The sequence below is a fragment of the Nipponia nippon genome, unplaced genomic scaffold, assembly GCF_047370975.1.
Source record: "Nipponia nippon isolate SJK-2023a ecotype South Korea unplaced genomic scaffold, ASM4737097v1 scaffold_35, whole genome shotgun sequence".
Taxonomy (NCBI): Eukaryota; Metazoa; Chordata; class Aves; order Pelecaniformes; family Threskiornithidae; genus Nipponia; species Nipponia nippon.
In genome coordinates this window covers 3,445,884-3,468,318 of record NW_028262353.1, presented here as the reverse complement: position 1 = coordinate 3,468,318, position 22,435 = coordinate 3,445,884, and the positions used below count along the sequence as shown (strand labels likewise).

At 73.2% G+C, this 22,435-nt stretch overlaps 3 protein-coding genes across 8 annotated transcripts; 2 read left to right on the top strand and 1 right to left on the bottom strand.

Annotated features, from left to right (window-relative positions):
• Window positions 1–1,954: 1,954 nt before the first annotated feature.
• On the top strand, window positions 1,955–15,739 carry ATP2B3 (ATPase plasma membrane Ca2+ transporting 3). Of its 3 annotated transcripts, XM_087771167.1 has the most exons (23): window positions 1,955–2,009; window positions 3,785–3,925; window positions 4,648–4,837; window positions 5,448–5,645; window positions 6,200–6,457; window positions 6,593–6,718; window positions 6,799–6,927; window positions 7,181–7,222; window positions 7,318–7,482; window positions 7,590–7,804; window positions 8,498–8,740; window positions 9,243–9,484; window positions 9,576–9,810; window positions 10,113–10,292; window positions 10,682–10,769; window positions 10,900–11,006; window positions 11,305–11,496; window positions 11,590–11,803; window positions 12,305–12,516; window positions 13,097–13,204; window positions 13,810–13,995; window positions 14,573–14,672; window positions 15,485–15,655. In XM_087771167.1, the coding sequence occupies exons 3-23, from the start codon at window positions 4,660–4,662 to the stop codon at window positions 15,508–15,510; spliced, it is 3,444 nt and encodes a 1,147-aa protein (XP_087627293.1). In that variant the 5' UTR covers window positions 1,955–2,009; window positions 3,785–3,925; window positions 4,648–4,659; the 3' UTR covers window positions 15,511–15,655. The 3 variants fall into 3 exon arrangements, with proteins under 3 accessions (XP_087627293.1, XP_087627292.1, XP_087627294.1); XM_087771166.1 differs by lacking the exon at window positions 14,573–14,672 and having other exon boundaries at window positions 15,485–15,739; XM_087771168.1 differs by lacking the exon at window positions 14,573–14,672 and having other exon boundaries at window positions 12,406–12,516.
• Window positions 15,740–15,875: 136 nt separating this feature from the next.
• Window positions 15,876–18,525, bottom strand: CCNQ (cyclin Q). Of its 3 annotated transcripts, none has more exons than XM_087771319.1 (6): window positions 18,429–18,525; window positions 17,991–18,090; window positions 17,690–17,876; window positions 17,090–17,222; window positions 16,218–16,439; window positions 15,876–16,140 (listed from the first exon to the last, which is right to left on the bottom strand). In XM_087771319.1, the coding sequence occupies exons 2-6, from the start codon at window positions 18,082–18,084 to the stop codon at window positions 16,030–16,032; spliced, it is 747 nt and encodes a 248-aa protein (XP_087627445.1). In that variant the 5' UTR covers window positions 18,085–18,090; window positions 18,429–18,525; the 3' UTR covers window positions 15,876–16,029. The 3 variants fall into 3 exon arrangements, with proteins under 3 accessions (XP_087627445.1, XP_087627444.1, XP_087627446.1); XM_087771318.1 differs by lacking the exon at window positions 18,429–18,525 and adding an exon at window positions 18,224–18,324; XM_087771320.1 differs by lacking the exons at window positions 16,218–16,439; window positions 18,429–18,525 and adding an exon at window positions 18,224–18,334.
• Window positions 18,526–18,727: 202 nt separating this feature from the next.
• Window positions 18,728–22,206, top strand: HAUS7 (HAUS augmin like complex subunit 7). 2 transcript variants are annotated; one of them, XM_087771310.1, is made up of 11 exons: window positions 18,728–18,875; window positions 19,198–19,313; window positions 19,400–19,467; window positions 19,553–19,614; window positions 19,693–19,790; window positions 19,862–19,993; window positions 20,069–20,147; window positions 20,218–20,433; window positions 21,027–21,108; window positions 21,216–21,317; window positions 22,115–22,206. In XM_087771310.1, exons 1-10 carry the CDS (start codon window positions 18,837–18,839, stop codon window positions 21,284–21,286), a joined length of 963 nt encoding a protein of 320 aa, XP_087627436.1. In that variant the 5' UTR covers window positions 18,728–18,836; the 3' UTR covers window positions 21,287–21,317; window positions 22,115–22,206. The 2 variants fall into 2 exon arrangements, with proteins under 2 accessions (XP_087627436.1, XP_087627435.1); XM_087771309.1 differs by lacking the exon at window positions 22,115–22,206 and having other exon boundaries at window positions 21,216–21,329.
• The last annotated feature ends 229 nt before the right edge of the window (window positions 22,207–22,435 follow it).

The following is a 22,435-nucleotide window of genomic DNA, read 5'->3' as shown; positions in this document are numbered from 1 at the left end:
CTGTGATTGGCTGAAAAGGGCGGGAATGGCGCGCGCCGAGCCGTTAATGACACGAGTGGCAGGATCAGGTGGCCGCTCGCGAGTGCCGCCATCTGATTGGCTGAAAAGGGCGGGAGGGGCGCGCGCCCTCTCTGATTGGCTAAAAAGGGCGGGAGGGGTGCGTGCCGAGCCATTAACGGTGGGGGGACGGCCACGTGGGATCCTCGAGGACACTGCTCTCTGATTGGCGGAAAAGGGCGGGAGCGGCGCGCGTCGAGCCCCTAAGTGCGCGGGGGGGGGTGGCCAAGTGGGTGTCGCGCGGACGCTGCGCCGTGATTGGCTGAAGAGGGCGCGCGCCGGAGCTGATTGGCAGGAAAGGGCGGGAGGGGCGGGGGAGCGTCGCACCGTTTCCGGCGGGAAGGGGAGGGCACGTGCCCATCACGCGAGCGCCGCGCTCCGATTGGCGGGGAGCGGGCGGGTGGGAGCGGGAGGGGCGCTTCGATTGGCGGGAGCGGCGCCCGGCCCCGCCCCCGGCCCCTGAGGGCGCAGTGGCGGGAACGGGCCGCCATTTTGCCCCGCCGCGTCCCGGGGCGCGGAGCCCGGAGTCCGGCCGGGGCGGGGGGAGCGGCGGTTTCTCCCCGGCTCTGAGGTGCCTGAGCCCGGCCCGCGCTGCCGCAGCCCCGCCATGGCGCCCGGGAGGAGGCCGCGGCGCGGGGGGCGGCCCCGGGGAGGCGCGGCTGAGCGCCCGGCCCCCAGGTGCGTGCGCGGCGGGGCCGCCGGGCGCGGAGGGGGCGCGGAGGGGGCGCGGGGCTGCGTGCGCTGAGTTGGGCCGGGATGGGGTAATCGGGGCGTCGGCTGCTCCGAAGGGGCTGCGAGGGAACGGGGGGCACCGGCTGCCCCCAGCCCCCCCCCCCGCTGCGTCTGCCACCCCCGCGCGTCCCCCGCGCCCCCACGGCCCCCCGCGCCTGGTGTCCCTCGTCCTCAGTGTCCCCCGTGTCCCCTGGACCCCATCCCTCGTGTCCCAGCTCCCCTGTCCCCCCCGTCCCCGGCCTCCCGGCTGCCTCGGTGAGGGGCTGGCGCGGGGGACGCACGCGGGGGACGCACGCGGGGGACGCGAGGTTCGCCCGCAGGGCACACGGGACGGACGCGGGTCACCCACGGGGGACACGGGACATTCAGGGTTGCCCATGGGGGGCATGGGACACGCAGGGGACATGTGAGTGTCACCCGCAGGGGACACGGGACGCACAGGGGACACGCGAGGGTTGCCTGCAGGGGACACGGGGCGTGCAGGGGACACGCAGGGTCCCCACGGGGGACACGGGACACACGAGGGTCACCTATGGGGCACATGGGACAGGCAGGACTGCCCACAGGGGATGTGGGACATGCAGGGGACGTGCGAGGGTCACCCACAGGGGACATGGGGCGCACAGGGGACACACAGGGTCCCCACGGGGGACATGGGACACGCAGGTGACACGGGACACACGGAGGTCACCTATGGGGGACATGGAACACACAGGGGACATGCGAGGGTTGCCCACAGGGGACACGGGACCCGCCTACGGGGGACGTGGGACAGGGAGGGTCCCCACGAGGGACAGGGGACAGGCAGGCATCCCCACGGGGGACGGGCAGGGGACACGCAGGGACCCCACGGGGGACATGGGACAGGCAGGGTCCCCACAGGGGACGGGCAGGGACCCCGCGGGGGGCAGGGGACACGTGAGGGTCACCCACGGGGGACGGGCAGGGTCCCCACGAGGGGCAGGGGACATGCAGGGACCCCACGGGGGACACGCAGGGGACCCCCAGGGTCCCCACGGGGCCATGGGACAGGCAGGGGACGGGCAGGGTCCCCACGGGGGACAGGGTTCGCCCGGGGTCACGGGCTCGCGCGGCGGGGGCGTGTCCGCCCGCGGAGGGGGCGGGCCCGCATAGCCCCGCCCCCGCCACCCAGGCCCCGCCCCCCGGCCCGCAGCGCGCCGCGCCTCGGGCACCGCCGCAGCGCCGGGAGCCATGGGCCGGTACGGGGGGGGGGGGGGGGCGTGAATGGGGGACGCGTGGGAACGGGGGGGCGTGAATGGGGGGCGCGTGGGAACGGGGGGGTGGTGAATGGGGGATGTGCGCGAATGGGGGATGCGCGTGAACGGGGGATGCGCGTGAACGGGGGGCTGCGGGGCGGGGGGCGCGGCCGGGTGTTGCATTGCGGGGGGGGGGGAGCACACGCGCGTGCCCCGGCCTGGGGGGTCCCGGGGGCGCCCGTGCGGTGGGGCACGCGCGTGTGCGAGCGCGCCGGGGGCTGCGCGTGCAGGGGCGCTGGGGGCACGCGGGTGTGCGAGCGCGCCGGGGACGCGCGGGTCGGAATAGCGGTGCGCGTGCAAGGGCGCACGCGCGGGTGCAAGCGAGCCCAGGGCGCGCGGGTGCACGGGAGGCACACGCGCGTGCAAGCACGTCAAGGGCACGCGTGCGCGCGAGCGCACCAGCAGCGCCGAGTGCACACGAGCGCGTCGAGCACACGCGTGTGCAAGCGTGGCGGGGCGCGCGGGCGTGTGGAGGTGTGTTGGCGGCACACGCGTGTGCAAGTGCGCCGGGCCCCGCGCTCTCGCACGTGGGGGGTGGTTGTGTAAGCGGGTGGGGGTCCCCCCTCCCCCCCCGCACACGCGTGTGCCCGGCCGGGGGCGGGGTTTGCACACGCGTGTGCCACCCCCCCCCCCCCCCCGTTGCGGGGCCGGGGGCGCCCCGCCCCCCCTTTGGCGCAGTCCTCGCGCGCCCGCCGCAGGGCCGGGGGCGGGGCCGTGCCGCGCTGGCCCCGCCCCTGCATGCCGCTCATTGGCCGCCGCGGTGGGATGGACAGGCGGGGGGCGGGGCCTGGGCAGAGGGAGGGGCGGCCCGGGGGGACTGGGATTTACTGGGGGAACTGGGAGTTACTGGGGATGAGTGAGGGCATCGTGCAGTGGGAGGTGCTGGGGGAGCTGGGAGCTGCTGGGATTTATTGGGGGAACTGGGAGTTGCTGGTGATGACTGAGGGAACTGTGGAGTAGAGTTACTGGGGGAACTGGGAGCTGCTGGTAGTTGCTGGGGAACTGGGAGTTGCTGGGATTTACTGGGGAAACTGGGAGTTACTGGAAATGATTGAGGGAATTGTGGAGTAGAGTTACTGGGGGAACTGGGAACTGCTGGGATTTACTGGGGGAACTGGGAGCTGCTGGCAGTTGCTGGGGAACTGGGAGTTGCTGAGATTTACTGGGGGAGTTGCGGACTGGGAGCTACTGGGGAACTGGAGAGAGAGAATGTAGGAAGGCGGTTACTAAGCAGACTGGGAGCTGCTGGGTGTTACTGGGGGAACTGGGAGTCGCTGGGGGAGTGATTGACAGAGCAATGAACTGGGGGTTACTGGGACTTACTGAGGCAACTGGGAGTTACTGGAAATAACTGAGAAGTGTGTGCTGGGGAACTGGAGAGAAAGAGTGTTTCAGAGAAGACTGGGAGCTACTGGGATTTGCCGAGGGAACTGGGAGTTATTGGGATGACTGGGAGTTAGTGGGAGTTTCTGCAGGGACTGGGAATTACTGGGGGGACTGGAGCTACTGGGATTTGCTGAGGGAGCTCTGGGAGGCGTTCGCTGGGGGCATCGATCGCGGGGGGAACTGGGAGTTACTGGGAGAGCTGGGGGCACTGGCGGTTTCTGGGGGGACGGGGCTGCTGTGGGGGGCTGGGGGGCACTGGGGGGACTGGGAGGCGGTGGTGTGGGGGGAGGGGCGGGGGGACCAGTCCCCGCGGGTGACAGCCCTGTCCCCAGGTGTGGCCCGGGCAGGGGGGGCGGCCGCCCCTGACCCCAGCGCCGTCCATGGCCTGGCCCCACCGCGGGGGCGAGCGAGCAGCCAGGGGGGGCCCCCCGGCATGACCCCCCCCGGGCCCCGCCACCATCACCGCTGAGCAGGTGAGGCGTCCCCGAGTCGCGTCCCCTGTCCCCAGTGGCGTCCCCGAGTCGTGTCCCGTGTCCCCAGTGATGCCCCTGGGCCCTAATGATGTCTCCAGGGTGCATCCCACGTCCCTGACGATGTCCCTGAGTCCCTTCCCGTGTCCCTAATGATGCCCCTGGTCCTTAACGATGTTCCCAACAGTGTGGCCTGTCCCTAACGATGTCCCCGAGCCCCCAAGGATGTCCCTTGTCCCTAATGACGTCTCCAAGTCGTGTCGCCTGTCCCCAACAATGCCCCTTGTCCCCAACGACATTCCCGAGTCATGTCCCGTGTCCCCAGTGATGCCCCTGGGCCCTAATGATGTCTCCAAGGTGCATTCTATGTCCCTAACGACGTCCCCAACGGTGTCCCTTGTCCCTAATGATGTCCCCAGTTACGTTGTTTGTCCCTAGCGATGTCCACAAGTTGTGTCCTTTGTCCCTAACGCTGTCCCCCAGCCCTCAGCGCTGCCCCCAAGTTGTCTCACGTCCCAACAACGTCCCTTGTCCCTAATGACGTCCCTCAGCCCTCAACGCTGTCCCCAAGCCCCCAGCGATGCCCCCAAGCCCCCAGCGATGCCCCCAAGCCACGTGCCGCGTCCCCAGCGCTCTCCCCACGTCCCCACCCCTGTCCCCGTGCCCCCCGCGCTGTCCCCGTCCCCTTCGCGCCCCCCCACCGTGCCGTGTCCCCGTCCCCGCAGGCCGCCGGCGCCATGGGGGACCTGGCCAACAGCACGGGGGAGGCCGGCCCCGGGGGGGGCTTTGGCTGCAGCCTGGCGGAGCTGCGGGCGCTGATGGAGCTGCGCGGCGCCGAGGCCCTGCTGAAGGTGCAGGAGGCCTACGGGGACGTCCACGGGCTCTGCCGCCGCCTCCGCACCTCGCCCACCGACGGTAACGCCACCCCGGGACCCCCAGGGACCCCCCCATCCCCTAGAGACCCCCTGGGACCCCTCAGGGACCTCCAGAGGCCTCCCCAGCATCTAGGGACCCCCTCATTCCCTGGGACCCTCCAGGGACCCCCACAGGGACCTCCCTGTGCCCCAGGGCCCCCCAAGAGACCTCACCGTGCCCCCAGGGACCCCCAGAAACCTTCTGGGACCCCAGGGACCCCCCCAGAGTCCTCCCTGTCCCCCCTGGGACCCCCAGGGTCCTCTATGGGCCCCGTCCAGCCCCCCCCCCCCCCGGTCCCTTGGGACCCCTCAGGGACCCCCCAGGGGCCTCATTGTCCTCTAGGGCCCCCCAGCGACCCCTCAGGGACCCCCAAAAGTCCCCCTGTCCCCTCAGGGCCCCCCAGGGGCCTTGCTGTCCCCTCAGGGACCCCCCAGAGACCCCCCTGTCCCCTGAGACCCCTCAGGGACCCCCAAGGGTCCCCCCTGTCCCCTAGCCCCCCCCCCCCCGCGACCTGGCTGCCCCCCGGGGACCCCAGGGACCCCAGCGGGGGTGAGGGGGGGCGGGGGACACCCCCGACGTGGGGGGACCCAGGCATGCGGGTGCCCCCCAGGGCTGTCGGAGGGGGCGGCGGAGCTGGAGCGGCGGCGCCAGGTCTTCGGCCAGAACTGGATCCCCCCGAAGCGCCCCAAGACCTTCGCGGAGCTGGTGTGGGAGGCGCTGCAGGACGTCACCCTCATCATCCTCGAGGTGGCCGCCGTCGTCTCCCTGGGGCTCTCCTTCTACGCGCCCCCCAGCGGGGACACCGAAGGTGGGGGGCGCCGGCGGCGGGGGGGCCTCGGGGGACGCCAAAGGTGGGGAGCCTGGGGGGGGGCCGGGGGGGCCCCGCGGCGGGGGACAGGGACGCTGTCCCGGCGTCCCCGCTTCCCCATCGCGTCGTTGGTCCCACCCCGCTGCCCCCTGCGCCCCGTCCCCATCCCACCGTGTCCCCCGTGTCCCTGTCCCTTGGCTCACCCCGTCCCCATCTTTTGGTCCCACCCCATCGCCACATCCCCGTCCCCGTGCTGGCACTGTCCCCGCGTCACCCCATCCTGGCCTGATGTCACCCCGGTGTCCCTCCTGTCCCCATCCTGGCCTGACGTCATCTCCACGTCCCCATCTTCGGGCTGATGCCATCCCCTCATCCTCCGTCTCCCCATCCTGCTGCCATCTCCATGTCCCTGTCCCCATCCCGATCTTGTCCCCGTGTCCCCATCCCTGGCCAGATGCCATCCCCTCGTCCCCCGTGTCCCCATCCCGCTGCCACCCCCGTGTCCCGACACCGTCCCCGCGTCCCCGCCGGTGACCTGACGCCTCCCCCCCCAGTCTGCGGCCACGCCTCGGGGGGCGCAGAGGACGAGGGGGAGGCGGAGGCCGGCTGGATCGAGGGGGCGGCCATCCTGCTGTCGGTGGCCTGCGTCGTCCTCGTCACCGCCTTCAACGACTGGAGCAAGGAGCGCCAGTTCCGGGGGCTGCAGAGCCGCATCGAGCAGGAGCAGCGCTTCACCGTCGTGCGCCACGGCCGCCAGGCCCAGGTCCCCGTCGCCGAGCTGGTGGTGGGCGACGTTGCCCAGGTCAAGTACGGTGAGCGAGGGGGGTGCGGCGGGGCGCCAGGGGTGCTGGTAGCCCCGACGCCGGGGCGGACGGGCGTGGTGGGGTGCTGGCAGCCCCGACGCCGGGGCGGACGGGCGCGGCGGGGTGACGCAGCCTCCCTTGCAGGCGACCTGCTGCCGGCTGACGGCATCCTGATCCAAGGCAACGACCTGAAGATCGACGAGAGCGCGCTGACGGGGGAGTCCGACCACGTCCGCAAGTCGGTCGACAAGGACCCCATGCTGCTCTCGGGTGAGGCGGGGGGCGGCCGGGGGCGTTTGGGGGGCCGGGGGTCCCCGCTGTGACCCCCAGCGTCCCCCCACCCCGCGCAGGCACCCACGTCATGGAGGGCTCGGGGAAGATGGTGGTGACGGCCGTGGGGGTCAACTCGCAGACCGGCATCATCTTCACCCTGCTGGGCGCCGGCGGGGAGGAGGAGGAGGAGAAGAAGGAGAAGAAAGGTGGGCGCCCGGCCCCCCGTCCCTCTGTCCCCACATCCGTCCCGCTGTCCCTCTCGCGTGTGGCCTCCACGTGGGCTCCGTCCCCTCGTGTCCGTGTCTTGGGGGTTGGGAGCGGGGTGACTCCGCATGGGCTCTGGACTGGCCAGGGTTTGGGTTGACGTGGGGGGCGCCGGGGGGGTCCCCAACCCCTCCTTCCCCCCTCGCGTCTCGTCCCGTCTGACGCCAGCGCCGTCCATCCGTCCTTCTGCCACAGGGAAGCCCCAGGACGGCACGGTGGAGAACCTGCAGAGCAAAGGTGCGCCGGGGTCCCTCGCTGGGGCGGGGGGACGCGCCCGGGCCCCCGCGTGTGTCCCCCTCCCCGCACCGACGGGGCCGTGTCGGTGTCCCCAGCCAAGAAGCAGGACGGGGCGGTGGCGATGGAGATGCAGCCCCTGAAGAGCGCGGAGGGCGGGGACGTGGAGGAGCGGGAGCGGAAGCGGAGCAGCGGCCCCAAGAAGGAGAAGTCGGTGCTGCAGGGCAAGCTCACCAAGCTGGCCGTGCAGATCGGCAAGGCAGGTGGGCGCCCGGACGCCGGGGACCCCCGGGGCGGCGGGGACGGGGGCGTCCCCCCGCGTCGCCCCCTCCTCCCGCGCCGGCGGGTGCCTGAGGACGCTGTGCGGCAGGGCTGGTGATGTCGGCGGTGACGGTGATCATTCTGGTGCTCTACTTCGTCATCGAGACCTTCGTGGTGGAGGGCCGGCCCTGGCTGGCCGAGTGCACCCCCGTCTACGTCCAGTACTGGGTCAAGTTCTTCATCATCGGCGTCACCGTCCTGGTGGTGGCCGTCCCCGAGGGGCTGCCGCTGGCTGTCACCATCTCCCTCGCCTACTCTGTCAAGGTCAGGCCCTCCCAGCGCCCCTGTCTGTCTGTCCTCAAAGCTCCTCCATCTGTCTGTCCCAGTGTAGCTCTGTCTGTCCTCCACGCTTCTGCCCGTCCCCGTCCCTCTGTCTGCCCGTCCTCTGGCTCTTCTGTCCTGCTCCTCCGTCCCTTCTTCTGCCCTCAAAGCTTGTCTGTCCGTCTGTCCCTCTGTCTGTCCTCTAAGCTCCCGCTTGTTTTCTGTGTCTGTCTGCCAAGCTCTTCTGTCCGTCTGCTCCTCCATCCCTTCATCTGTCCGTCCTCAACGCTTGCCTGTCCCACCGTAGATCCCTCCCTCTGTCCCTTCTCTGTCCATCTTTATTCCTGTCCGTCGTCCAAGATGGCCCATCTGTCCACCATTCCCTCTGTCTGTCCTCCACGTCCGCCCAGCCATTTCCCCGGTCCCTCTGCCTCTCCTCCAAGCTCCTCGCCATCTGTCTGCCCCTCCGTCTGTCCCTCTGCCCCTCAGACTCCCCCAAGCCCACCTCCCCATCTCCAGACCTCTCTGTCCGTCCGTCCACGAGCCCATCCCTCCGTCCTCCCGTCCCCGGGCCTGTCCATCCCTCCCTCCCTCCCCGCCCTCTGCCACTGCTGCGTCCCCCCCGCCGCCCCCCGCCCCGGGGTGCTGCTGGGTGCCTCCCGCGCCCCCATCTCCGCTGTCGTCCCCCCACCCCAGAAAATGATGCGGGACAACAACCTGGTGCGCCACCTGGACGCCTGCGAGACGATGGGCAACGCCACGGCCATCTGCTCTGACAAGACGGGGACGCTGACCACCAACCGCATGACGGTGGTGCAGGCCTTCCTGGGGGACACCCACTTCCGCGCCCCCCCCGACCCCGCTGCCGTCGCCCCCCGCACCCTCGACCTCCTCGTCCAGGCCATCGCCATCAACAGCGCCTACACCACCAAGATCCTGGTGAGGGGGTGGCGGGGACGGGACCGGGGGGACCAACGCTGGGGGGGCTCTGGGCCCCTCGGGGGGGGGGGGGATGCTGAGGGGGTCACTCAACGCCCCCAGGGACCCCTGTTTGACCCCGCTCTCTGCTCTCTGCCCCAATGGCCCTTCTCTGTCCCCTCCCCGTCCTCTCTGTCCCCACGCCTGTCCCCCTGACCCCGTATCTGTCCCCATTATCCCCATATCCACCCCCGACCCCCATGTCTGTCCCCCCAACCCCCATGTCTGTCCCCCCAACCCCTATATCTGTCCCCCCAACCCCTATATCCACCCCTGCTGCCCCATCTCTGTCCCCCTGACCCCCATCTCTGTCCCCCCGACCCCTGTATCCACCCCTGCTGCCCCATATGACCCCAAACCTGCCCCTCTCACCCCCTACCTGCCCCATTCCCGCCCCTGCCGCCCCACCTCTGTCCCCCCCTTGCCCCCTCCCTGTCCCCTTCCCGCCCCCCGTGGCCCCCAGCCCCCCGAGACGGCGGGGGGGCTGCCGCGGCAGGTGGGGAACAAGACGGAGTGCGCGCTGCTGGGGCTGGTGCTGGCGCTGCGGCGGGACTACGAGGCGGTGCGGGCGCAGGTCCCCGAGGAGCGGCTCTACAAGGTCTACACCTTCAACTCCGTCCGCAAGTCCATGAGCACCGTCACCCGCCTGCCCGCCGGCGGCTTCCGCCTCTACAGCAAGGGCGCCTCCGAGATCCTCCTGCGCAGGTGAGGGGTCCGCGCCCCAAAACGGCTCCGGGGACCCCCTGGGGGCGGGGACGCTCGGGGGCAGCCCCCCACGGAGCCCTGGTGCCCGCAGGTGCTGCGCCATCCTGGGGGGCGGCGGGGAGGCGCGGGCCTTCGGGCCGCGGGACCGGGAGGACGTGGTGCGGAAGGTGGTGGAGCCGATGGCGGCGGCCGGGCTGCGCACCCTGGTCCTGGCCTTCCGCGACTTCCCCCCCGTCCCCGAGCCCCCCTGGGACGACGAGGCCGCCATCGTGGGCGAGCTCACCTGCATCGCCGTCGTCGGCATCGAGGACCCCGTGCGCCCCGAGGTGCGGGGAGGGTGGGGGGACGTGGGGACACGTGGGGGACATGGGATGGGGGGACATGGGGACACGGTGTGCTGGGGGGGACAAGGGACATGGGGACACGGAGGACGGGGGGACGTGGGGGGCGTGGGGACACACAGGGAGCAATGGGTGGCTGCAGAGGGACGTGAGGACGCGCAGGGGACGTGGGGCACGCGGGGACGCAGGGCGTCGGGGGGACACAAGGACAGGGGGACACGTTGGGGACACGGGGATGGGGCGGGATGCGGGGTCGGGGGGTGCCCGACCGCCCGGGGTGCCAGCAGGTGCCTGAGGCCATCCGGAAGTGCCAGCGGGCCGGCATCACGGTGCGGATGGTGACGGGGGACAACCTGAACACGGCGCGGGCCATCGCGGCAAAGTGCGGCATCCTGCCCGCCGGCGAGGACTGGCTCTGCCTGGAGGGGAAGGAGTTCAACCGCCGCATCCGCAACGAGAAGGGGGAGGTACGGGGGCACCGGGGCAGCACCCTGGGATGGACTGGGGGCACTGGGATGGACTGGGGGCACTGGGGCAAGACCCTGGGATGGATTGGGGGACCCTTGGATGGTTGGGGGGTATTGTGATGGACTGGGAGGTACTGGAGCAAGACCCTGGGATGGACTGGGAGGCACTGGGAGAAGACCCTGGGATGGATTGGGGGGCACTGGGAGAGACTGAGTGGGGAGGAATCGGGTAAGGATTGGGGTCCTGGGGGTGGGGCTAAGGGTTACCGGGGCCCTGGCCCATGGGGCTGCCCCACAGTTGGGGGGCAGGGGCTGGGGGATGGCCTGAGGGGGCGTCAGGCGGCCTCGGGGGGGCAGTGGGGGGCTCACCCCCCCCCGTGCCCCCCCAGATCGAGCAGGAGCGCCTCGACAAGGTCTGGCCCAAGCTACGGGTCCTGGCGCGGTCGTCGCCCACCGACAAGCACACCCTGGTCAAAGGTGGGGTGCGGGGGGCGTTTGGGGTGGAAGGGGAGCGTTTAGGGGTGCAGGGGGGAACCTGGGGGGTGTTTAGGGGGGCTTTGGGGGTGCCCAGAGGCCGGTCGGGGTCCCCACCGCCCCCCGTCCCCAGGGATCATCGACAGCACCATCGGGGACCAGCGGCAGGTGGTGGCCGTCACGGGGGACGGCACCAACGACGGCCCCGCACTCAAGAAGGCCGACGTGGGCTTCGCCATGGTAACCCGCCCCCCCGAAACGGGGGTCCCCGGCCCCCCCAGACCCTCCCTGCCCCCCTCAGGGGGTCCCCCAAATCCCTCTCGGGGTCCGTGGTCGTAGGGCACCTCCTCATTCCTGCCCCAGCGTCCCCCAGTTGCCCCCGTCTCCATCCAGGGGGGTCCCCGGGGCCCCCAACCCCTTCCCATCCCCATCTCGGGGACCCCCAGACCCCCGCTTCCGCCCCAGGAGACCTGGCGGCCCTCCCTGTCCCGCCTCGGGCTCCCCCCGCTTCTCCTCGCCCACCCTCGGGTCTCCCCAGGGCATCGCGGGGACGGACGTGGCCAAGGAGGCGTCCGACATCATCCTGACGGACGACAACTTCTCCAGCATCGTCAAGGCGGTGATGTGGGGCCGCAACGTCTACGACAGCATCTCCAAGTTCCTCCAGTTCCAGCTGACCGTCAACGTGGTGGCCGTGGTGGTGGCCTTCACCGGGGCCTGCATCACCCAGGTGGGGCGCGCGGGGCGGTGGGGGCGGCGGCGGGGCGGGGGCGGCGGCGGAGGGGGAGACGGACGCCGTCCGCCTGTCCCGCCGCCCCCGCAGGACTCCCCGCTGAAGGCCGTGCAGATGCTGTGGGTCAACCTCATCATGGACACCTTCGCCTCGCTGGCGCTGGCCACCGAGCCGCCCACGGAGGCCCTGCTGCTGCGCAAGCCCTACGGCCGCAACAAGCCCCTCATCTCCCGCACCATGCTGAAGAACATCCTGGGCCACGCCGCCTACCAGCTCGTCATCATCTTCACCCTCCTCTTCGTCGGTGCGTGGACATGGGGCCCGCTGCGCCAGGGAACCCCTGGGAGGTGTGGGGAGAGGTCCCACGCCCGTGGCTGCGTCCCTGAGGTGGTCCCACACCCCGTGGAAGATGCTGGGGGAGGTCCCACACCCCACGGGAGACGTTGGGGGAGGTCCCGCACCCCACGGGAGATGCTGGGGGAGGTCCCATGCCCGTGGCTGCATCCGAGGTGGTCCCACACCCATGGCCACGTCCCCAAGGTGGTCCCGCTTCCCGTGGGAGCTGTCGGGAGAGGTTCCAGACCCGTGGCTGTGTCCCCAAGGTGGTCCCACGCCCCGTGGGAGATGCTGGGGGAGGTCCCACGCCCGTGGCCACGTCCCCAGTGTGGTCCCACACCCCGTGGCAGATGTCGGGGGAGGTCCTTCAGCCGCGGCCGTGTCCCCCGTCCCAAGGCAGGCTGCGAGCAGCCGGGGGTCCGTCGCGGGCGGCGGTGGCCCCCCCCGGCTGATGTGGCCCCCCCGGCAGGGGAGGTCTTCTTCGACATCGACAGCGGGCGCAACGCCCCCCTGCACGCGCCGCCCTCGGAGCACTACACCATCATCTTCAACACCTTCGTCATGATGCAGCTCTTCAACGAGATCAACGCCCGCAAGATCCACGGCGAGAGGAACGTCTTCGACGGCATCTTCGCCAACCCCATCTTCTGCTCCATCGTCCTGGGCACCTTCGCCATCCAGGTGGGACGCGGCGGGGTCGGGGGGGGACGCCCCGGCACGGGGGGGGGGGGGGGGGGGGAACGGGGGGACGCCCTGACGCCGAGGGGACCGGTGGGGACCTCATTGTCCTCTCCGTTGGCCGTCCAGGTGGCCTGGGGTGACCCACGGGGACCCCCAGGGACCCCATGGGGACCCCGAGGGACCCCCAGATATGGAGGGGACCTATGGAGACCCCTGGGGAGCCCCAAATGTGGAGGGGACCCACAGAGACCCCATGGGGCCCCCCAGACCCTTGGGGACGCTGGACAGAGGAGGGGGGGCCCCCAGGGACCCCCAGGCATGGAGGGGCCCCCAGGGGGGCCGTGGGGGGCCACAGGGACCCCAGAGGGACCCCGTCACCCGTGGGGACCCCATAGGGACCCCCAGCACCCATGGGGACCCCCAGCAGCTCTACGGACCCTATAGGGACCCCCAGCAGCCTGTGGGGTCCCCCCAGCACCCATGGGCACCCCCGGCTTGGGGGAGGATCCCTCTTCTCCCCAGGGGGACCCCAGCCCCCTGCGGGGCCCCCCCGCCCCCCGCTGAGCCCCCGTCCCCCCAGATCGTCATCGTGCAGTTCGGGGGGAAGCCCTTCAGCTGCTCCCCCCTCAGCGCCGAGCAGTGGCTGTGGTGCCTCTTCGTGGGGCTCGGCGAGCTCGTCTGGGGGCAGGTACGGACCCGGCCCGGGACCCCCGCCCCGCGGGACCCCCCGCCCCACACTGCCCCCCGGCGACCTTGGGGACCCACTGCCCTACAGGGACCCCCATCCCACGGGACCCCCCTGCTCCGCGGAAACCTTGGGGACCCCCACCCCACGGGGACCCCCTGCCCTACAGGGACCTTGGGGACCCCCTGCCCTACAGGGACCCCCATCCCACGGGACCCCCCTGCTCCCCGGAAACCTTGGGGACCCCCACCCCACGGGGACCCCCTGCCCTACGGGGACCTTGGGGACCCCCGCCCCACGGGGACCCCCTGCACCCCAGGGACCTTGGGGACCCCCACCCCACAGGGACCCCCGCCCCACAGGAACCCCTTGCCCTACGGGGACCTTGGGGACCCCCCGCCCCCCGGGGACCCCCTCCCCTCGTTAACCCCTCAGGGGGCGGGGCACGGCCCTGCGCCACCTCCTTGGCCTCATAACTGCCAGCGCTGCCCCGGGCTCGTTAATCAGCCTCCCGCCCTCTCCCCCCCCCGAGGCGGGGCCGGGCCGAGCCCCTGCCCCCTCCTCACCCCCATTCCCCGGCCTCGTTAACCCGCCCGCCCCCCGCCCAGGTGATGGTGTGGGTGCCCGGGGGGCGGCTGCGGTGCCCCGGGGCGGGGCCGGGCGGGGCGGGGCGGCGGCCGGCGGCGGCGGAGGAGGAGGAGGAGGAGGAGGAGGAGGAGGTGGACGCGGCCGAGCGGGAGCTGCGGCGGGGGCAGGTGCTCTGGGTGCGCGGCCTCAACCGCATCCAGACCCAGGTGGGTGCCACGACCCCTGACCCCGGCCAACGCGGGGAGACCCCAGGGCTCCGCCCCCCTTCATCCCTGATCCTCCACCCCTGACCTCAGACCTCTGACCCTTCACCCCGACTCTGTGGACCCCTGACCCTTCGCCTCTGACCCTTCACCTTTGACCCTATGGACATCTCTGACCCTTCACTCCTGACCCTATGGACCCCTCTGACCCTTCACCCCTGACCCTATGGACCCCCTGACCCTTCACCCCTGACCACATGGAGCTCTTGACCTTTGATCTCTGACCCCCTGTGAACCCCCCCAAGTTCAGAGCCTGCCCTAGATGGACCCCTGACCCTAAGGGTCACCTATAGCCCTGACCTCTGACCCTGAAGGTACCCCTATAGTCCCTGACCCTGAGGGTCACCTATAGCCCTGACCCTCAACCTCTGCCCCCATGAGACCCCCCTGGCACCCCCTGGCAGCACCGTGACCCCCGACCTCTGACCCTGTGGGCCCCCCCGACCCCCCCACCTCAGGGCTGTGCCCCCCAGTGCCCCCAGTGCCCCCGGGGCGCTGACCCCTCTCTTCTCTCCCACAGATGGCCGTGGCCGTGGCCGTGGCCACCTTCAAGAGGAGCGGCTCCCTGCGGGGGGGCCCCTGCCCCCCCTCGTCCGGCCTCGGCCCCGCCACCCCCGCCCGTGAGCACCCCAGGGACCCCCACCCCCAGGGACCCCCCACCCCCAGGGACCCCTAAGTGACCCCCCCAAATGACCAGGGAACCCCCCAAGGACCCCCCACCCCCAGGGACCCCCCAAAGACCCCCCACCCCCAAGGACCCCACCCCCAAATGACCAGGGACCCCCCCAAGGACCCGCCCCCAGGGACCCCCCCAATGGCCAGGGACCCCCCTCCAAATGACCAGGGACCCCCCAAGGACCCCCCACCCCCAGGGACCCCCCCAAATGACCAGGGACACCCCCCCCAGGGCCCCCCCCAATGGCCAGGGACCCCCCAAGGACCCCCCACCCCCAGGGACCCCCCCTAAATGATGAGAGACCCCCCCAAGGACACCCCCCAAATGACCAGGGACCCCCGCCCCCAGGGCCTCCCCCCCAATGGCCAGGGACCCCCCACAAATGACCAGGGGCACCCTCAGCCCCCAGGAACCCCCCGCCCCCCTCACTGTGCCCCCCCTCCCCCTGCCCCTTGCCCCCCTCCCCTGCCCCCCATTCCCCCCCCATCATCCCCCTTCATTCCCACCCCCCCAGTCCCCATTTTGGGGGGGGCCCCCCCTAGCTGGGGCCCCCTGGGGGGGGGGGGGGCCCCCTGGCCCTGGGGGGGGGCCTCAGGGGGGGGCCTGGGGGTTTGGGGGGCCCCACGTCCCTGTGGGGGGGCTGGGGGACACTCGGGGTGATTTGGGGGGATGTCCCACGGAGGGGGGTTTGGGGCTACCCGGGGGTCTGATGGGGCGGCCCCCTCGGGGCCGCCCCCCGCTGACCCCCGCCCCCAGATGCGGGTGGTGCGGGCCTTCCGTAGCTCGCTGGGGGGGCCCCCCCCGCGCCCCGAGGCCCGGCCCGGCCCCCCCCCGGGCCCCCCCGGCCCCCCCGGGCTGCTCTTCGGGGAGGCGCGGGACATCCCCCTCATCGACGACACCGACGCCGAGAGCGAGGCGCCCCCCGACCGGAACAACAACCACCCCCCCCGCGGCGCCCCCCCCGGCCGCCTCCACAGCCTGGAGACCTCGCTCTAGGGGCGGGCGGGCGGACGGACGGACGGACGGACGGACGCCCGCCCCCCCAATAAGCCATGTTTACCCGCGGGGGGGCCCCCGGGCTGACCCCCCCCCCTCCCCGCGGCACCGGGGGGCGCGGGGGGGGGGGGGGCATTTTAATTTATTGCGATTTAATGTATGTAATTATTTATTGGGGGGGGCGCGCACCGGGGTGTGCGCGTCCCCCCCGTCGCGGGGCCGGCGGTAATTAAACGCGTTACGGAGCGGGCGGCTGCGGGGGGGCTCTGTCCGTCCGTCCGTCCGCGGGGGGGGTCCGCCCACCCTCAGTCGCCCGGGGGGGGGTCGCCCCCCACCTGGGTGTCGAGGCTGTAGAGCCCCAGCAGCTCCCGCTCGATCTCCTCCAGCTCCTCGGGGCCCAGCCCCGGGCTCAGCACCTGGGGGGCGGCAGCGCCCCGTTACCCCCCCGCTACCCCCCGGGCCCCCCGCCCCCCCCCCTGCCCCCCGCCCTTACCTGCCACCATCGCGGGGGGGTCCCCGGGGGGGCCGGGCGGCCGCAGAGCGCCAGGGCCAGGTGGAGGGCGGCGGCGGCCAGGTGCTGGGGGGGGTGGCGCAGCCCCAGCCCCCCCGCCGCCCCGTCCCGCACCAGCGCCCAGGAGACCCCCGGCACCCGCGGGTGCCCCCAGCCCCCGCGCCGCCCCCAGCGCCCCAGCGCCAGCAGGTACTGGGCCAGGTACTGCGGGGGGGGGGGGGGGGGGGGGCGTCAGGGACCCCCGCCACGGCACCCCGGGGGGCCCCGGGGGGGCCCGGGGGGGGCGGTGGGGGGCCCAGGGGCATTAGAGAGGATCCATGAGGGTCTCGGGAGCATTGGGGGGGCCCTGGGGGCATTAGGGGGGCCCATGGGGGTCCAAGGGGCATTAGGGGGGTCCTGGGGGCATTAGGAGGGGCCCATGGGGGTCCAAGGGGCATTAGGGGGGTCCTGGGGGCATTGAGGGGGGTCCCAGGAGTGTGGTGGGGCTCCCGGGGGCATTAGGGGGGGTCCCTGGGGCCTTAGGGGGGAGCCGGGGGGGGCCCGGGGGCATAAAGGGGGATCCCAGGGGGTCCTGGGGGGGGGGGGGGGATGGGGGGCCCAGGGGTCGCGAGTGGGTGTGTGAGGGGGTCCCTAAAAGAGCATGGGGGGGTCCCTGGGGTGGGGGGGGTCCCCATGGGGGTCCCTAAGGGGATGGGGGGGTCCCAGGGGTCCCTAAGGGCGTTGGGGCGTCCCATAGGTGCTCCCAGGGCCACTCGGGTGACGGGGGGGGGGGGGGGGGGTCCCACGGGTGCTCCCAGCGTCTTTGGGGTCGGGGGGGCCCACGGGTGCCCGGGGGGTCGCGGGGGGGGTCTCACCTTGTGGGGGTGGGCGACGGGGACGCGGAAGCGGAGGACGCGCAGCAGCAGCAGCTCGCACTGCAGCAGGCTGTCCCGCAGCCCCCAGAACCCCCCGTCCAGCCCCGGGGGGGGCTGCCCGGGGTGCAGGCACCTGGGGGCGCCGGGGGGTTGGGGGGGCGCCGGGGGGGGGGCCCCCGAGGGGGATTTGGGGTGCTTGTGGTGGGTTTTGGGGCACCCCGGGGTCGTGCAGGGGAGCCCAGGGGGAGTTTTGGGGCACCCTGGGTGGGTTTTGGGGGGCCCAGGGTGCCCCGAGGGTGGGTTTAGGGGGTGCTGGGGGGGGGGGGTCAGGGTGGGTTTTGGGGTGCCAGGGGGGTTGGGGTGCCCCGAGGGAGGGCTTCGGGGTGCCCCAGGAGCACAGGAGGTCCGGGGTGGGATTTGGGGTGCCCCAAGGGTGGGTTTTGGGGTGCCGGGGGGGGGGTTGGGGATCCCCGAGGGTGGGTTTTGGGGTGCCGGGGTGCCCCGAGGGTGGCTTTGGGGTGCCCCAGGAGCGCAGGGGGTCCGGGGCGGGTGGGGGTGCCCCGAGGGTGGGTTTCGGGGCGCCGGGGCGGGCGGGGGTACCTGTGCGCCACGTTGAGGACGTCGCGGGCGCGCAGGGGGGTGCCCTGGGCCTTCCCGGCCAGGAAGAGGGCGGCGGCGGCCACCAGGTGGGGGTCGTGGGGGGCGGCGGGCCCCACCGCCCGGGCGAAGCGGTGGAAGGCGGCGCAGGCCGTGGCCAGCGCCGCCGAGCCCAGCCCCAGCTTCACGCCTGCCGACGCCGCCACGTCACCGCGACGTCACCGCCTGCCGCGCGCGGCGAGGGCCCCCGTGACGTGACGTGACGTCGCGCCGCCCGCCCCGCCCCGCCCCGCCCCGCCCTTACCGGCCTCCATGATGAAGCGGGCGACGCGGAAGCGGGTGCGGGCCTCGGCCCCGCCCGGCCGGGCCCCCCGCGCCTCCGCCGGCTCCAGCGCCATGGCGGCCTGTGGGGACGGCAGAGCCGTGACGTCACGCCGGGCGGCCGTGACGTCACGCCGGGCCCCCCGCGGGACGGTGCCGCCGCGGGAGGGCACGGCGTCGCGACGCGGCCGCCGCCCCGCGGCGAGCTGGCGTGACCTCATCGCGGCCGGAAGCCGGCGGTGATGTCATGAGGGGAAGGCTGCTGCCCGGCGGTGACGTCACGCACCGCCGCCAGCCTCACCGCTCCCCTCCCCCGCGGCGGTGGCGTCACGCCCGAGTCCCCTCCCGCCCCGCGGTTGCCGAGCAACCGGCGCCGCCCGGCCGTGACGTCACGTGCCCACGTGCCCGGCCCCGCCCTCACCCGTCGGCGGCCGCGGGGACCCGGAGGCGGCGGCGGCGGCGGCGGCCCCGGCGCGGTCCGAGCACTTCCGGGGGCGGGGCTCCTCCGCGCAGGCGCCGCCGCGCCGCCCGCTCCCGTTGGCCGAGAGGCGGCGAGGGGCGGAGCCAGAGCGCGGCCGGCCACCAATGGCGTGGGGCGCGCGGCGTGCCCGCCCGCGGCAGGGCGGGAAGTCTCTCCATTGGCCGAGGCGGGGGCGCGCTGGCCACTGGCAGCCGGCGGGCGGGGCGGGAGGAGGAGGGCGGGGCGGGGACTGCGCAGGAGCTGCGCCGCGCACCCGATGGGCGGGGCCGCCCGGCGCTGCCGGCCAATCAGCGGGCGCGGCGGCGCGGCGGCGGCCAATCGGCGAGGGGCGGGCGCTCAGGGCGGGAAATGGCGGCGGCGGCGGCTGCAACGCTGGAGCGGCTTGAGGTGGCGGCGGGGAGCGGGGGCTCCGGTTCCTCAGGGGGTTGGGAAGCGGGCTCGACACCTCAGGGGGCTCCGGTACCTCAGGGGCTCCCAGTTACCTCAGGGGGAGTGGGAAGGGTCCCTGCTTCCTCAGGGGTCCTCGTTACCTCAGGAGAGGCGGGAGGGGGCTCCGGTTCCTCAGGGGGAGCGGGAGGGGGCTCCGGTTACCTCAGGAGAGGCGGGAGGGGGCTCCGGTTCCTCAGGGGGCCGGGCCGGGCCGGGCCAGCCCCGCGGAGCCCCGTCCGCCCCCCGGGGGTCCCTGACAGCCCGTCCCCGCTCCCCGCAGGCGCTGGCGTGCCCCGCCGTGGCGCCGGTGGTCCCGCTGGAGCCGGCCGAGGCCCTGCGGCTGCTCTGCACCCCCTCGGCCTGGCGCCTGGCCCTGCTGGAGTGGGTCTGCTCCCGGTACGGCGGCGGGAGGGGGCTCCCCGTCCCCCACCCCCCCCCCCCGCGCCCCCTCCTCACCCGCCGCCCCCCGTTGCCCCCCGCAGGGTGCACCCCCCCCTCGCCGCCCGCCTGGACGCCCTCCGTGATGGCCCCAAGGACGCCCGGCTTCGGGGTGAGACCCCCCGCAACCTGCCCCCCGCTACCCCGGCAGCCCCAGCGCCTCCTTCCCGGTTCAACCAGTGCCTCTTCTCCTCCAGAACTGGCCCAACTGGGAGCCGCGCTGATGCTGTGCCGGCCTGACGACGTGGCGCTGGTGGAGGTGGGAGCTGGGGGGCGGGGGGCCGGGGATCAGGGGGTGCGGGGGGGAGCCGGGGGGTCACCCCTGCGCCCCCCCCAGGGCACGGCCCCCCCCGAGCAGCAGCTGGAGTTCATCAGGGACCTGCTGGACGCGGCCCGCCCGCCGGGGGACGAGAGCCGGGGCTCCCCCGAGGGCAGGTAGGGACGGCCGCGCCCCCCGGCCCCCCGGGCACCCCCGGCCCCCCGGCTGCCCCCCTTTCCCCCCCCAGGTGCAGCGCCCTGCACCACACCGCTCAATTCCTGCACGAGGTGTTGGAGACCCCCGAGGGGAGGGCGGCCCTCAGCCCCCCGCATCCCCCCCCGCCACCCGCCTTCGACGACTGGGACAGCCCCTGGCCCAGGTGGGTGCGCGGGACCCTGGGCCCTTCCTCCCCCGGCGGGGGCCTCGGCGGCTGGCACTGACACCCCCTCCCCAGGAGACCCCGTCCCTCGGGGCCAGAGCTGGAGGCGGCGCTGGGGGTGGCGCGGCGGCGCCTGGAGCTGCTGGAGGTGCAGGTGAGGCCGGGGGTCTCCGGGGAGGGGGCGCGGGCCCCCCCGTCCCCCTCCTGACGCCTCTCTCCCGCAGAGCCCAGAGCTGACGGGGGGGTCTCCGGGCCCGGCCCCCCCCGCCCTGCCCGCCCTGGGGGTGGCGGCGCGCGACCTCGCTGCCCTGGCCGTGGCTTTCGGGGTGACGGAGCTGCAGGACCCCCAGGGTCCCCTGGGCGTGGGGGAGCCCCCCGCCCTTGCCCCCTGCGGCCCCCTGGCCCCCCCCGTCTGCCGGGGCCTGCGGCAGCTCGTCCAGGTGGGGGGGCAACCTGGGGCGCCCCACGGCTGCCGGTTGGGGGGGCGCAGGCCCCCAGATGCGGTCGGGTGGTTTGGGGGGTCCCTGGGCCCTATAGGGGAGAACTGGGGGCTCCCTGTGCCCCATAGGGGATTGTGGGGGTCTCTGGGCCCTATAGGGGAGGATTTGGGGGTTCCCTGGGCCCCTTAGGGGGTTGTGGGGTTCCCTGGGCCCCATGGGAGGGTGTTGGGGGGCATTCTGCACCCCATAGGGAGCTTGGGGGGGGTCCCTGGGCCCTATGGGGGGGATTTAGGGGGTCCCTGGGTCGCATAAGGGGTTTGGGGGTCCCTGGGCCCCATAGGGGAGGATCTGGGGGTCCCTGGGTTCCACAGGGGGCTGTGGGGGACCCTGGGCCCCAACAGAAGGGGTTGGGGGGTGTTCTAGACCCCATAGGCGGTTGGGGGGGTCTCTGGGCCCTATAGGGGAGGATTGGGGGGTCCTATAGGGGGCTGTGGGGGTTCCTGGGCCCTATAGGGGAGGACTGGGGGTTCCCTGTGCCCCATGGGGGGGCCCTGGGTCTGCCGGCACCCCACGGCCCCCCCGTTCCCCCCCAGAGCCTGGGGGCCGTGGCGCAGCTGGGCGAGACAGCGGCGGAGGTGACGCGGCTGGCGGGGGGCGCCCAGCACCGGGCGATGGGTGAGTGGGGGGGGGGAACGACACCCCAAACCCCCCCGGGGGGGTCCTGAGAGGGCGGGGGGGGGGGCACCCGGTTTTGGGGTCCGACCCCGCCTTTCTCCCCGCAGAGCGCCAGGTGGCCGCCCTGCAGCAGCGCTTCGGGGACGTCCCCGGGGCCGCGGGGCCCCCCCAGGACTGACGCCCCCCGCTGCAGCGCGCGGATTAAAGAGGTGCAGAGCGATGCTAATTGCTGCTAATTACGGGGGGGGGGACTGGCGGCCCCTCGGGACCCCCCCCCCGCCCCACGGCGGACGCCGTGGGGCAGGGGGGGGTCCCGAGGGGCCGCCCGGACGCCGGGGTTCTATTTTTGGCCGGGGGGGCGAGGGGGGGCCGGCGCGCTTTCGGGCCCTATATGGAAGGAGCGCCAGGGTCGGGGCCGTGTTTACACCGAACCCGCCGTGACTCAGCGCCGGGGGCCGAATTCCTGCCCGCGGCGGGGGGGGGACGGGGGGGGGGACGGGCACGGGGAGGGGGCCCTGCCCCCACCCGGGATTTCTCAATGACGTCCCTGCCCCCCACCCCCCCCCCCAGATTCCTGCGGGGGTGAGATCATCGGGAGGGAGTCAGCCCGGCCCCCGGGGGCCCCCAAAACCCCGGGGGGGGCAACTGCCCCCTCCAAAGCCCCGGGGGGGGGGCAAAAGCCCCCCCCAGAGCCCCCAAACCCCCTTCCCCTGACGCACGCGGAGCCCCGCGCAGGCGTGTCACACACGTGTGCGCCACACAGCGCCCGTATGGCCGTGTAACACGCGTGCGGGAGCGACGTGGTGCCTGTAGTGGCGTGTAACACATCTGTTTGTGCGTGGGGGAGAGACACGGTGCCCCCCCAGGCGTGTAACATGCGTGTTTGCACGTGGGGGAGCGACAGTGCCCCGCACAGGCGTGTAACATGCATGTGCGGGAACAACACGGCTCACTGCACGGCTATGCGACATGCATGTTACACGTGAGAACCCGATGCTCTCCACAGGCACGTAACACGTTTGCACGTGGGGGAGCGAGATGGTGCCGCGCACAGACACGTAACACGTATGTTTGCACATACAGCACCAGTGTGACCGACACAGATGTGTAGCACTCGTGTTTGCGTGAGTGCCACAGCGCCCCGCGCAGGCGTGTAACACGCGTGTTTGCACATGTGCAAGCGGCACAGTGCCCGCACAGGCGTGTAACACGCGTGTTTGCACATGTGCAAGCGGCACAGTGCCCGCACAGGCGTGTAACACGCGTGTTTGCACATGTGCAAGCGACACAGTGCCTGCACAGGCGTGTAACGGGTGCCCCCCCGGTA